Here is a 13,394-nt window from a genome sequence, read left to right on the forward strand (position 1 = left end):
ACATGTTTTTGGCAGGTAAATTCATGGATGAAAGTCCATATAAAATGCAGCGTGTATCCTTCAGAGGCAGAAAAACAAACACTTGGATGTCCTCTTTTTTTTATTCAGAAATGTTTATAATAAAAATGAACACCATACTTCTGAAGTGAAACAACAGATCTTCTTGGTTGTTGGAAAATCTTATCTTGCAGCAGAAATGCAAGGAATAAAGGCTGATTTAATAGAGACTCCTCAAGAAATTAAATTTTTTTCCTCCAGGAAATAGAAATTATTTCCTGCCTCAAAGTCAAGTCCATTTTTCAGCCACATAACTCTATTTTGTATATTTAAGTCTCAGGAGATCTGCTTACAGACATAAGCTGATAAAAGAAATGTTACTTTGGAGCAATAGCAGAGGAACTAGAGTTACATGATGCTGACGCTTTTCCCTGAAACCCTGCATAGCAGTTATACAAGAAAGTTTGAAATCAACTTTCATTTGATTTGGATCCAGCAATGATATTCCATGGGACTATTATGGCCATATCAACAATGCCACAAGGAGGTCCAAAAGAGCAGAAAAACTTTCTTGTTCAATTCGGTTTTAGCTCAATGCTAGCTGGCTATTAACTACAGTAGAGTAGCAAGATCATCATCTCTTCATCACAAAGCTAGTTTCCTTCACATCATCTTTCTCTTCTTCCTCGGAAGTCTCTTCTTCACTGGTCTGCTGTTTGGGGGAATGATCAGAATCCGCAGCTGCAAAACACAAGCATAAGAAGAAGAAAAGGTCTGGTTAAAGTAATGAAAGTTTAATATACTAGCATTCATTATCAGAATCAAGCAGAATTTTACATTCAGAAGCAGACTGCATCTGAAAGAAGAAAGGGCTATTCTCTTTATGTTAGTTAGCATGGCAGGCTAAGATTATGATGCCACCCTGGGGATGGCAGTGGCTTGAGAGCACTTCCACTACCTCGTTAACCATTTAGCCTTCTGAATTTTTTAATTTTGATTTTTACTTGTAGGTTTTAACTTGTTCTTAACTCTATTTTAATCTGTGTTTTTATTCACTTGTTTACATGGTTTTATTATGTTGCTGTAAACCATCCAGAATTACCTGAGATGGGAAGGGTAGAAATTTAATAATGTAAAAATACTGGAAACCTTTGCAGACTTTTTAGATCTAGTCCCCAGTCTTCCCCAAATTGGATTAGTCTTTCTTCCTCAAGTTGGCAGGCTTGGATGTAGTCAATCTCCCTCTCCCTGCCTGGCAGCTGGACTTCTGGAAGTTAGTCCCATCTCTCCCAAGGGCATCAGGTTAGGGAAGAATTAATTAGTAAAGAATTCTTCTTTTCCCCCTTGCTGTATCCACAGAGGGAGAGGACTCTATCTCTCCAGCTCTACCACTGGATGACATCATGTATGGTGTTCTTGTGAGGAGTTTTTATTTTTCATATTATAGAAAATCTTTTTCTTCCACTGTTTCAAATTGCTTATTACAATACAAAAGTGAACTGCACTTCTTACAACCTTAATGGAACTATACTTCCATGATCGCTTTGCCTTCTTTCCCTCATTGGGAGAAAAGGAAGCAGCTACCATTTTCTGAGAGGTTACATTAAATTGTGGCCATTCGGAAAATGGAGATGCACCATGCAGCCCAGCAATAGAATCCCTTGCTTTGCTTCACTAACATGAGCTCTGCTGCATTCTGGCAATGTGGAATGCCAAGAGCTTACATTACCAAAGCAAAGCAGGCAGTTTTGTTGCTCGGCCATGGGGTTCAACGCCAGAAGTGGCCTCATTTTCTGAATAGGCACAATTCAATGCAGCCTCTTGGAAAATGGCAGCTGCCTCCAGGATTGCACCATGTGGCTCAACAACATAAAGGCCTGCCCTCCTTTCCTTAACCCAATCTCCTGAGATCTGGAGATCTACAAAAGGTAAGCAAGGAGGAAGGTTTGGGGCCCAATGGGAGTGAGAAGCAGGCCCAAGGCCTGCAGGGATCCAGTGGGGGAACGAGTTCAAGGGCTGTGGGGACCCTGAAGGGCAGGAAATGGATCATGGGATGTGTCAGGAAGTGCAGGAGGCATTGGGAGGCCCAGGACATGCAGTCCTGGCAGGCCTGTGCTATGCCTCCCAGCCTCCCTCATCCTGCTCTGTTTAACAACCACATCAGGGAGACCAATGAGTGGAGTATTAAGTGAGGCGATCTTGCTTAATGACTGTCACCACTTGCAACTATATTGGGTAGGCTCCATTACAGCCATAAGTTGAGGATTATCTGAACAGGTCTCTTAGCTGAAGGCCCCTTTGAAAGACACCCACAGTAATATATGTGGCACATGTTGTTCCTGCAATCATACAATTTCTACTGAATTGGACAGAAATGGGATTTCTGGGATTGAGAAAATAAACTTTCTTCTAGGCTAACCTCAAGTTTACAACAGTTAAGTTACCTGCATGTTCATTCTTTTGCTCAACTTTATTTTTCTTTGCCAGCAATTTCTTTTCTTTCAATTTCTGACTGCAAAGAAAACAAAAGAGAAATTAAATAGATTAAATGAATAACTCCTCTTTTCAAACTCTGCAGTTTTTAACTCTAATCTTTGTAAAGATGTAAAGTTCAAATAACAACCTTTAATGTTGCAAACAAATTCATATTTAATAAAATAGATGAAAATAGCTGTTAAATGTTTTCTCTTCCATCTCTTTTACTCTTTAGTAATTAGAGAAGCCTTCTCCACCCATTGCCCCAAAATCAAAAAATATTAGGTTTATCTTATTCATCTTATTCTTTACAAGATGCTGAACTGTGAATACTGGGCTATAAATAATCTGCACTTAGGGAATTTTTTTCAACAGCTTGCAAAGACCAGTGGTCACCTACAGTTTAATATATGAATTGCATCACAGAATTTGTATCATCTCTTTTAAATGATAGCATAATGTAAATTTCAGTCCTTTCAGCCACATGTTTTCATTGTTCCATCAGTATACTCTATCCAAAGTTCTTAGCTCATTTCATCAGACACTTTCACTTCTTCCATTTCAATTTCATGATCATCTGTACATCTAGTTCAAATTCAAATTCTGTCTTGTGCTGTTCAATTACAAACGTCTTGTTATCTACCTTAAATCTTTCTCTTTAACCGCATATAAAACCATTGAAAAATAAATCCCTCTGTAGTCAATTGATCTCTTGATTTCGTCTTATTTTTAGCTTGCTCTTATAATAACTCTCACTAGGTTAACAATCTCACTTTTCTTTCTTAGACATTTTCGGGCAGAATTTGGATTTATATCTATGCCATATTCTCAACAAGGCACTTCTCAGTTATTGTTGACTAGCACATGCAGGGACAAAGCAGTCAGGACACATACCTCGATGGTGGAACCTTTTAATTCATAGCTTGTGACAGATAGAGCGCTACCCCTCAAAATGCCAAGCCACACGCTAGACTCGAGAGCACTTCTATTTTTTAAAAAAGCTACATTAAACTTAACTTTATTGTATCATAAAAATCCATGCCATCAAAACTTCCAGCCATGCCTTTCTTTTTCTCAGAATTCTCTTTTTTCCTCTGCATCATCCACTCCTTCATCCAAACCAGGAGGAAGAGAAGGTTGCAAAATACAGTTTTGAATCAGTCAGTCCCAATCCTTCTTGTTCCTTTGCATCTTAGAGCACTTTATATTTAATTCTTGCTTTTTCCCCTTAAAACTACGATGTATCTTTCTGCCATTGCTTAAACAGCATATCAGTTGCCCAAATAGGTACTGTTTAAAACAAAAACATGATTCTAAGCAATACTGAGTTATCACAGAAATTCTCAGCAATAACAGTAATTTCTCTCATCTTAGCATACCCTTCTTAGTTTCATTTTGTTTTAACATAATTGTTTTGAAATAACATACAATTCAAATTAGTCATACTAATACCCATATATAGTATTTTACCTTTTCCTCAGTTTTAAAAACAGTATTTTTCATCACATCTTTTTGTTCTTACATCCTCATGGTTTTTTTTTTGCTAATATCTTCATTTTCATTACTAATTTTAAGTGAAGGAGATGAGCTAAGTTTAATTTGGAACTTAAGAAACGCATAATCCTGGTCAAAAATAAAGAAAAGACAAGCATGATATAAGGCATCTCCCTCAAATTAGGCCAATGCAGAAACTAATGAGATAGCGCACGAGATCAAATTTAGTTATTAAATTTATTAAATGAGAAAATTAAATTGGAATAAAAAGATAATTCTGCTATAGCTAAAACAGAAGCTCTTTAGAGTTTCTATTTCAGCAACCAAGAACAGCTTGATCTTACCGCTTCTTTCTACGTTTGGCTGTTTGTTCTTCTGCAACTATCTTATTCTTTTCAAGCTTCTTCTGATATTCTTCATCTAATTTTTGCTAAAAGAATAGATGCAATAAATTAAATCTGAAATTGTAAACACTTCAATCAAAGTGTATTGATACAATTTATCAAAAATGCACATTTCAAAAAAGCTGTCTTATAATGCTAAGTGGATTTGTGTAAAGTTGTATCTTTGAATATATGAATGTTATTGATTCATGTCCTGGTTCTGGACTTCCCAAACACATAGCTGGATGTATTGGGAATAGAAGGCCGCATGTGTTATATAACAACATGGTCATCCAAAAATAAGGAACTGTATTTTTCTGCACACTCAGAAGATTAGTACCTAGGAAACGATTAGCTTGTAAATATATGTTTAATACATTTTGAAAGGAAGGAAAAATAGGCTAAAGAGGAAAAAAATATCAGTAAAGTTTTCTGATGGGAAGAAAAGAGCAAACAAATGAAAACGAAAGAGAGAGAGAGAAAACATACAAATACCTGCATGAGTATTTAATACTTTGTTCTTGGAGAGGATCAAAGAGGGAAGGGGAGAGAGGGGAGAAAGTAGACCTCTTTGTAGTTTACAGAACAGCAAGGATTCTCGAGGTAATCAATATCATCAAAGCTTTTGAGGGAAAGTCATTTTACCTTCTCAGCCATAGCATCCATAAAATCTTGCCTCTGATATTCTCGGCGCCGAAGATGTCGATAGACATGAAATTCCCCACTTCCAGCGCCAGCACTTGAACCTGTCAAAAAAGCAAAAGCAAAAACATATATGGCTGAAGCAAAATATTCCATCTCAATCTCCAACAGTTTAAGGGTCCCAAATAGTTCAGTTGAGTAAAGTCTCTTTAAATCTTTGGAAAGTTATTACCATTTAGAAGAAACAAATTGGATATGAAATAGTCAAAACTATTTCAATCCATATAGCTTACCCCAAATCTGCCAAGAACCAGTGGCTTAACACCATTTTGACATAAGAAATACATTAAAATTTCAATGTAACCCCAATATAACAGACAAAGTATCATCAAAACTATGAAAAAGCTCAAAATTCAGGAGGAAAATAAAATAAAATCCTGGCTAGGCTCACTTGTATAATCACTCTTACTAGGCCCCACCACCCAATGGAAAATGTTCCCATGTTCATTCTTACCCACAGTAATCCCCTTGGCAATTTACATTTTATGATTCTGAAATTACTGAGAGACTAAATAAAGCAGTCATGTGAACATAATCTTTACACAAGATCATCTATGAAGCATATGCTATTTTATGAAAAATTAAATACAATGCAAATATGAGAGTTATTTTTCATTTTGTTAATACTAGCTCAAGTATGAACTTCTGCGGATATTTATTTATTTATTTATTTTATTTATATTGCTGCCTATTCGCCCATGGCTACTCGAGGCGGCTTACACAATGTAAAATCATATTTAAATCAAAAAATAAAAACAAAAACTAACAAAAAAAATCAAATACATTAGTAAAGTACAATAGAACAAAATATGGGAGAAAATAAAAAACCAACTCCCATCCCCCACCCCGACGACAGCAGATCACACTAGCCACCTAATGGGCTCCATTCCTCTCTGGGTTCCCCAGGCCCGCTGGCAAAACCAGGTCTTCAGTGCCTTTCGGAAGAGAGCTAGAGTGGGGGAATGATGTTACAGAGAGACGGAGCCACCCCGGAGAAGGCCCTTCTTCTGGGTCCCACCAGGTGAATCTCCCTCAGGGGTGGGACTTGCAACATTCCCTGCCTCCTCACTCTAGTGGGTTGGGTGGATGTGATTGACAAGAGATGTTTCCTTAGATAACCCGGACCCAAGCCATGAAGGGCTTTAAAGGTGATAACTAGCACCCTGAATTGCACCCAGAAGCAAATTGGCAACCAATGCAGCTCCTGCAGGAGAGGTGACACATGCACACCGGGGTCTGCATAAAACCATGGCGGGCTGCTGCATTTTGCACCAACTGGAGCTTCTGGATGCTCTTCAAGGGCAGCCCCATGTACAGCGCGTTGCAATAATCAAGACGTGACGTGACCAGGGCATCAGTAATTGTGAGTAGGGACTGCTGATCTAGGAAAGGGCATAAGTGGTACACAACCTGCAGTTACACAAAGACCCTCCTGGCCACGACCGCCACCTGCTCTTCGAACAGGAGTCGTGAGTCCAGGAAAACCCCTAGGTTATGCACAGGGTCTGTTTGGGGTAGTGCCACCCCATCCAAGACTAAAGGTGGTAATTGTCCCTGAACCAATGAACCCCAAACCCATTTGGTCTTGCAAGGGTTAGTTTCAACCCATTGCTCCCCATCCAACCCCTAAGTAGCCTCCAGGCACTGCGAGAGGGAGGACACAGCAACACTTAACTCACCACGGGCCGAGACATACAGCTGAGTATCATCAGCATATTGGTGATACCTCAGTCCATAGTGACAGATGATCTCACCCAGCGGTTTCATATAAATGTTGAATAAGAGTGGAGAGAGTACCAAGCCCTGTGGAACCCCATAAAGCAGTGGGTGTGGGTTGGATCTCTTCCCTCCTATCAACACTGACTGAGAGAGGCCGCAATGGAAGGAAGTGAACCAAGACCACACAAGACCTCCCATTCCCATCCCCTGAAGCCGCCCCAGGAGAATCCCATGGTCAATGGTATCAAAAGCTGCCGAGAGGTCAAGTAGAATAAGGATGGGTGCACTACCCCCAATGCCATTTCTGGGTGGGACCAATGCCGTTTCTGTCCCAAATCCCGACTGGTAAGGGTCAAGATAATCCGTTTCATCCAGAAATCTCTGGAGCTGCTGTGCGACCACCTTCTCAACAACCTTCTCCAAAAAAGGAAGATTGAAGACAGGTTGGACATTACCCAACTGGGTGGAGTCCAGTGATGGCTTAAGAAGAGGACGGACCACAGCCTCCTTAAAGTGTTGGGGCACTGTCCCTTCCTGTAGAGAAGCATTAATCACCTCCAGAATCCACCTGCCTGTGACCTCCTGGGAAGCTTTCACAAGCCAGGAGGGACATGGGTCTAAAATACAGGTGCTCGCGTGCATACTCCCTAGGATCCTGTCAACTTCCTCAGGAGCAACAGGGTCAAACCGTTCCCAGATAACAGGGTAAGAACCTGCCTCAGGAGCTTCCATCGGATCAGCAACCATGCTGGCATCTAACTGGGAACAAAGTCGAGTGATTTTGTCTTCCAGAAAATCTGCAAATTCCTCAGCACGCCTAGGAGGAGATGGCTCACCTTAAACAGTGTTGCTGGGTGATTATCTGCAGACGCAATTAGTGTGGAGAAGTATCTACACTTCACCGCACAAATCACCCACAAGGTGGGCCTTAGTAGCAGCTCTTATCCGTATTCGATCGAGTTCATCTCTTGTCTTCCGCCAGCAGCGCTCTAGACGTCTCCTCAGACGGTTCATCCCTCTCAGTTCCTCTGTATACCACGGGGCACAGAGAGGTCGACAGGTGAGGAGAGGTCGCAAGGGTGCAATCCTATTCAGAGCCTTAGTCACCTTCCTATTCCATACAGTGACTAAGAGCTCAGCTGAATTGCATAATAGATCTGCAGTTATAACCCTCAGCTCCTTCTGGAACTCATCTGGGTCCATTAGTGGATGGGGAAGACCAATCTACTAGGTCCTGCCTTGCTGAGGGGGATGCAGCTTTTGAGAGACTCATTGCCACCAGATCTGACCATGACAAGGGGACCAAGGACAGGTCTACCAATTCTAGGTCACGTAGACACTGCTCCGACAAGAACAACAAATCGGGAATGTGACCATTATTACTAGTCAGGCTCTGGATAATCTGGGACAGGCCCATGGAAATCATGGTCTCCATGAAATCTCTGGCTACCTCCGACCCCGATCCCAGAGAAGGCAGGTTGAAATCCCCCAGAACTATCATCCTGGGGAATTCCACCACCAGCCCTGAGGTGAGGTTCAGGAGCCCAGGTAGGGAAGCTGCCATGCAGCAGGGAGGCTGGAATAGCAGTAGCAATCCCACCTGATCCCTTGAGCCCAACCTAAGAAAAAGGGTCTAGTTGCCTCCTCTGGGAGGTTACTAGAGATTCTCTGATGACAACAGCCACACCTCCTCCCTGGCCCTGAGGTCTAGACTGGTGCCATGCTTGATAACCCATTGGGCACATTTCTACAAGAGGAATGCCTCCCTTTGGGCCCAGCCAGGTCTCAGTTATGCAAGCCAGATCAGCCTTCTCTTCGAGGATCAAATCGGCAATAAGGCTAGCCTTATTGCAAGGCGATCTCACATTTAAAAGCAGCAGTTTAAGACCAGGGCCACCATAGATCTGCTGACCAAGAAAATGAGGTGAGTGCAATGGGGCATAACATGAGATCGATACTAAACACCAAGGTCGTGTTCTCTGTGCCTGCCCTCTCCCTTGTCTCCCATATCTCCTGTTACCCGACACCACTGAAATAGGACGCCCTCCTCTGCCTTCCCTGAGAACCATTCCATCCCCCATCCCCAACACTCTTCTTTAAAAAGAGGAAAAAAATAAAAAAAACTACTTCCACTGACAGATTGTTGGGGGCAAGGTGAGCTTTACAGGCACTTATAGCATTTGCTCTCAGCGCCCTCCTCAAAGCTAGAAAGGGCAAATGTCAGTTATGTTCCTTGGTTTGTTATAATAACACTCTTTGAATTGACAAAGGCTATTAATATTCCCTAGGACCAATAGAAAAAGTTTTAAATTTTGTCACAAGTAGAGGACGGTGCATGAAATAATGTAAATTCACACATTTTATAAATTATTTTGTACAACTTATTCTAAATCGTTATGAAGATCAATTACATGAAGCATTGAAGTAAATCATGCAAAGCAAAGCCCCAGTCATCTTATTCAGCAAATATCTTTGGTTGTGCATAGTGCAGGCATTTCTCATCATCTATGCCGTAAGAGTTACTTTACTACCTCCTTTGCTTTTAAGTAAAGGGCAAGATTTTGAGAAAGCAGCACCTTGTTAAAATCATACTATAAATTCACATCCATGGCCACCAAAATCTCAGATTTTCTCTGCAATATCTCACAACAAACAGAGATATAAATCATTCTTCAAAATCTCTCCATATACAGTTATAAAATTGAAACATTAAGAATCAGGGGGTTCAGAGTTGCAAGTATACAATAACATCCATGGATCAGAGAAATTTTATGAGTTTGTTAAGGCTAATAACAAAGTGCAAAGTGGGACCAAAAACTGCCTCTGAAAAAAGTTTCAAACTTTTCCTTGACACCCATCAATTTTACTCTTCAAAACTCCTGTCTGTTTTTCCTCCTTAATGAACAAAACCAAGAAACCACCTAAAAAAAACCCTCACAACTTACCCATAACATCTCTGACAAATTCTGGAGGTGGGCGGGGTGCCCATTCATTCAGCTTTTCAGGAATTGGAACTGTTTTATCCTGCAGTGAAAAATAAGCAACACGCTTGATATATCCGAAGGGAGTCATTATTTAAGGCTATTAAATTGCATACAGATTCCAACTGTGGAGAGAAATCACGACTGGTTTTAACCTATGTAAGGTATTCCATACTTGATTACACATTGCAAATCCAAACTATCATAATACTGAATGCATAAATGTCAGGCTGCCTTGATAGATCCAATTCTATATTCCACCAACCAGCAGCGAAACGGGCAGGACTTATGACACTAAATCTTCATACTGAGGAAGGGGAAGCGTTTAACTCTTCTACTCAGGGACGTAATAGAAGTATCTGAAGCCAAGCCACAAACTTGAGGAAAAAAACGGGATGACGGGGACAAATCTCCCTCTTCAGCCCTCTGCGATGATTGTAACCAAGAACCAAGTGCTCTCATTAAAGCAGCCAGGTCTCATTACTCAACCTCCGAAAGGCTGAGGAGAGCCAAAGGACAAGTAGCCACGCCCACCAACACACCCCGCCCCCTTACCGGATTCCTCATTAGCCTCTCTAGCTTGAGGCGCTGCTCCTCTGCGGCACTCCGGGGAATGACCAGCGGCTGCGGTTCCTTCCGGGGCCGAGGGGGCCGCGTCGGCCCCGCCGCCATCCTACTCTCAAGTTTCCCACCCCCTTGTGCAAAAGGCCGCGGCCCCGACCGATGACGTCACGGAGGGCGACGGTCACACCGACTCGGTTTGTGGAGGCGGAAGAAGGCAGGGATAGCGATGTTCCCGCCTCTTCCCCCTACTACGCTTCCTTTAATAGGAAGAACGAGCCATTAATTTCTTTCATATTAATGAGGGCGGGAAACCTGAGGAGGCGCATCTCTCCTGAGGTGAATGGAAAGCGGGCCTGTCCGAATGGGTTTCCCAGGATTCCTCGCGGCTGTTTGGGGTTTTTCGTAATTCTGTTATAGGCATCTTATCTTATTTATCGACAACGCTAATAATTGCATTTTGGGATAATCCAAGTAGCTTCTAAACATTTCCCTGATCAGTAAACACACTTGTCCACGTAGAATTAAGTTATATTTATCGCGCGTCTAATGTACATTTTATTCGTTTATTTACTTACTGAATTTGTTCACTTGATAGGAGCTTTGAATGACAGGATCCGGTGGTTTTCAGATATAAGGAGAATCATTATGTTAACATAACGTCTGTAGCTGCCTACCACAAAGGCAGCAGAATACCCCGTTGATTTAGGAAAACGGGCGGAAAAGATTTAGCATTTAAAGTTTAAATCTCTCGAGTGAGTTCCTGTGCCAATGCTTTGATTGTGGTGAACTGCAGTTGGCAAATATGTGCACTGTATGATTTCATTTTAGTCTGTAATAAGTTGAGTTTTCTGCAGAACAAACAAAACCAAATCCTAGAGAATTCAGAGTGGAGAGCCTTCACTTATAATTGTGTAAGATGCAAACTTTGCCACAGAGGATTTTTTTTAAAGCTATTTTAGAGTGCTTGCTCCACAGTTTCCAAAATAATAAGCATTTGAACAAGCGTTCAGAAAGAGGTTTCATTCAATTTGTCAGATATTTGGGTTGAGCATATTTGTCCCTGTTTATGTATTTATTTTGTATACAAGTGTGGGAATAACAGGAATTTGTTTAATAAATACCCAGTAGGCACCTGTCTTATCTACAAGGAAACTAGTTTATTCTGGGCATTTCTAGAATAAATTGATCTGGGATGGGAAAGAATCATTGGAATCTGTTACTTGAATGATCTTCGTTGAAATCGGGGCCAGTTCCACCAACAAATCCTTTCCTGTTTTGTTAAAACAGGATTTATTTTTGTTAAAACAGGAATTATTGTCAAATCCTCAAATCTGTGACATCATTTGTCATAGACAATTTGCAGACTGCAAGAGTGGTTAAATTAACATCAGTTTAGCCTTGAAGGAGAGAATGAATGAAAAAGATAAGGCTGCCCCACTTTTGTATAGGATATTTTTTGTCAAGACTTTCAGATTCTATTATTATGTTCTGTTACTATTAATCCTCCCAATAGTTCCTTTCACCCATCTCCTCCCACTTATGACTATATGACTATAACCTTGTTGCTTGTATCCTAACTATTTTTATTAACTGTTCCTAGTATGATTTAATTGCTTATTGTACCCTATGACTATTATTAAGTGTATTCTTGACTCTTGATGAATGTATCTTTTCTTTTCTGAGATCATATGCACCAAGACAAATTCCTTGTGTGTCCAATCACACTTGGCCAATAAAAAATTCTATTCTATTCTATTCTATTCTATTCTATTCTATTCTATTCTATTCTATTCTATTCTATTCTTATTCCTATTCCTATTCCTATTCCTATCCTATCCTTATTCTATTCTGTTCTGTTCTGTTCTAAATGCCCTGTAAAGCGCATATCTGATGTCTATTTCCTGGCCTGGCTCATCTTGAAGGGATGGAATAAAGATGCAAAATAGAAATTCTTAGGACCTACACACATTTTCATCTGGTCTTGGTATGTCTTTGCCTGGTAAAATGTACACTGAGGTAGATGCCAAGGGAGATGTCCTTGATCCTTTTTTATTTTATTTTTAAGGTCCTCTTGCCAAACTATAAACTGAAGTTCTGAAAACCACACTTTTGCTAGATTTCAGCTTCTATCCCAGGGCAGTAGCTCTTTTGAATTCTGCTGTATAGTGCAGTGTTGGTGTGGTGTTGGGGGTTTCCGGTTCAATGTGTGAAGGGTGAAGGATGTGTGTTTGTGTTTATTTTCATGGTCATGATCATGATGTGCACTAAAGATGGTGTTTGATTTCGTTGTACAAGGTGCAATGACAGTAAAGTAAAGTAAAGTAAACTTACAGTAGGGAGAAAGAGCAACAGATTCTACTGCAATCCTTTGTAGCCCTTATTATACACCAAATTAGATCTTGTTTTTCTTGCATGGCTTATGTAGCTGAGGAATTCTGGAAGTTAAAGTTCATCCAATCTTAAAGTTGCCCAGGTTGCCTGCTATCTTGCTGCCTGCCATCTTGCTCAAAACAGGATTGATTCTATTGTACTATAAAAGGAGACAGACAACAGCTGCATTATGTCTTATTACAAGCATTAGGGACTGAAAGTACATAATTTACAGAGCTGAAGCTTCTTGGATGAGAAGCGAAATGTCTTCAGAGTGTGGAAAGGGAACTTCACGAAGACAGTAGTGTCACAAAAACAGGAAAAGCCCAAGGGGAACATCAGGTCAGCCATAAAAACAAACTTACATAGGAAAAGGAATCAAATAAAAAAGGTATTAAAGAATCCCTATAGAAAAAAGCCTAAGTAATTAAGAAAACTAGACAAATAAGAAAAGGAAACAAAAAGATAATTTAGAAAACCCTTACAAACACAGGACATACCAAATAAGCAAAACAAACAGACAAAAGACACAAAATATAAATTACAAAAGGGACAGACAGAAGATTGCCACAGAACAAATATGAAAAACTATCTTAAAGCTAAAAGAGATTAGAGAAAACCAATAATACAATCTGGCCACCCCGCAGAGTTTGCCTTCCGCACCCTGCGGAGTTTACCCTCCGGCGGGAATAAAGACAAACTCGAACAG

At 40.5% G+C, this 13,394-nt stretch overlaps 1 protein-coding gene and 1 pseudogene across 3 annotated transcripts; both read right to left on the reverse strand.

Annotated features, from left to right (window-relative positions):
• Positions 1 to 82: 82 nt before the first annotated feature.
• On the reverse strand, positions 83 to 10,529 carry PRKRIP1 (PRKR interacting protein 1). 3 transcript variants are annotated; one of them, XR_015742190.1, is made up of 7 exons: positions 10,307 to 10,491; positions 9,716 to 9,794; positions 4,995 to 5,095; positions 4,311 to 4,396; positions 3,943 to 4,095; positions 2,442 to 2,509; positions 83 to 738 (listed from the first exon to the last, which is right to left on the reverse strand). XR_015742190.1 is itself a non-coding variant. In XM_026708723.2 (6 exons), the coding sequence occupies exons 1-6, from the start codon at positions 10,421 to 10,423 to the stop codon at positions 632 to 634; spliced, it is 558 nt and encodes a 185-aa protein (XP_026564508.1). In that variant the 5' UTR covers positions 10,424 to 10,529; the 3' UTR covers positions 83 to 631. The 3 variants fall into 3 exon arrangements, 2 of the variants coding, with proteins under 2 accessions (XP_026564508.1, XP_087782861.1); XM_026708723.2 differs by lacking the exon at positions 3,943 to 4,095 and having other exon boundaries at positions 10,307 to 10,529; XM_087926735.1 differs by lacking the exons at positions 3,943 to 4,095; positions 10,307 to 10,491 and adding an exon at positions 10,130 to 10,246.
• Positions 7,085 to 9,616, reverse strand: LOC148127507 (uncharacterized; annotated as a pseudogene).
• Positions 10,530 to 13,394: the final 2,865 nt, after the last annotated feature.

The sequence above is a fragment of the Pseudonaja textilis genome, chromosome 1 (genome assembly GCF_049901715.1).
Source record: "Pseudonaja textilis isolate UNSWEBS1 chromosome 1, rPseTex1.2, whole genome shotgun sequence".
NCBI lineage: Eukaryota > Metazoa > Chordata > Lepidosauria > Squamata > Elapidae > Pseudonaja > Pseudonaja textilis.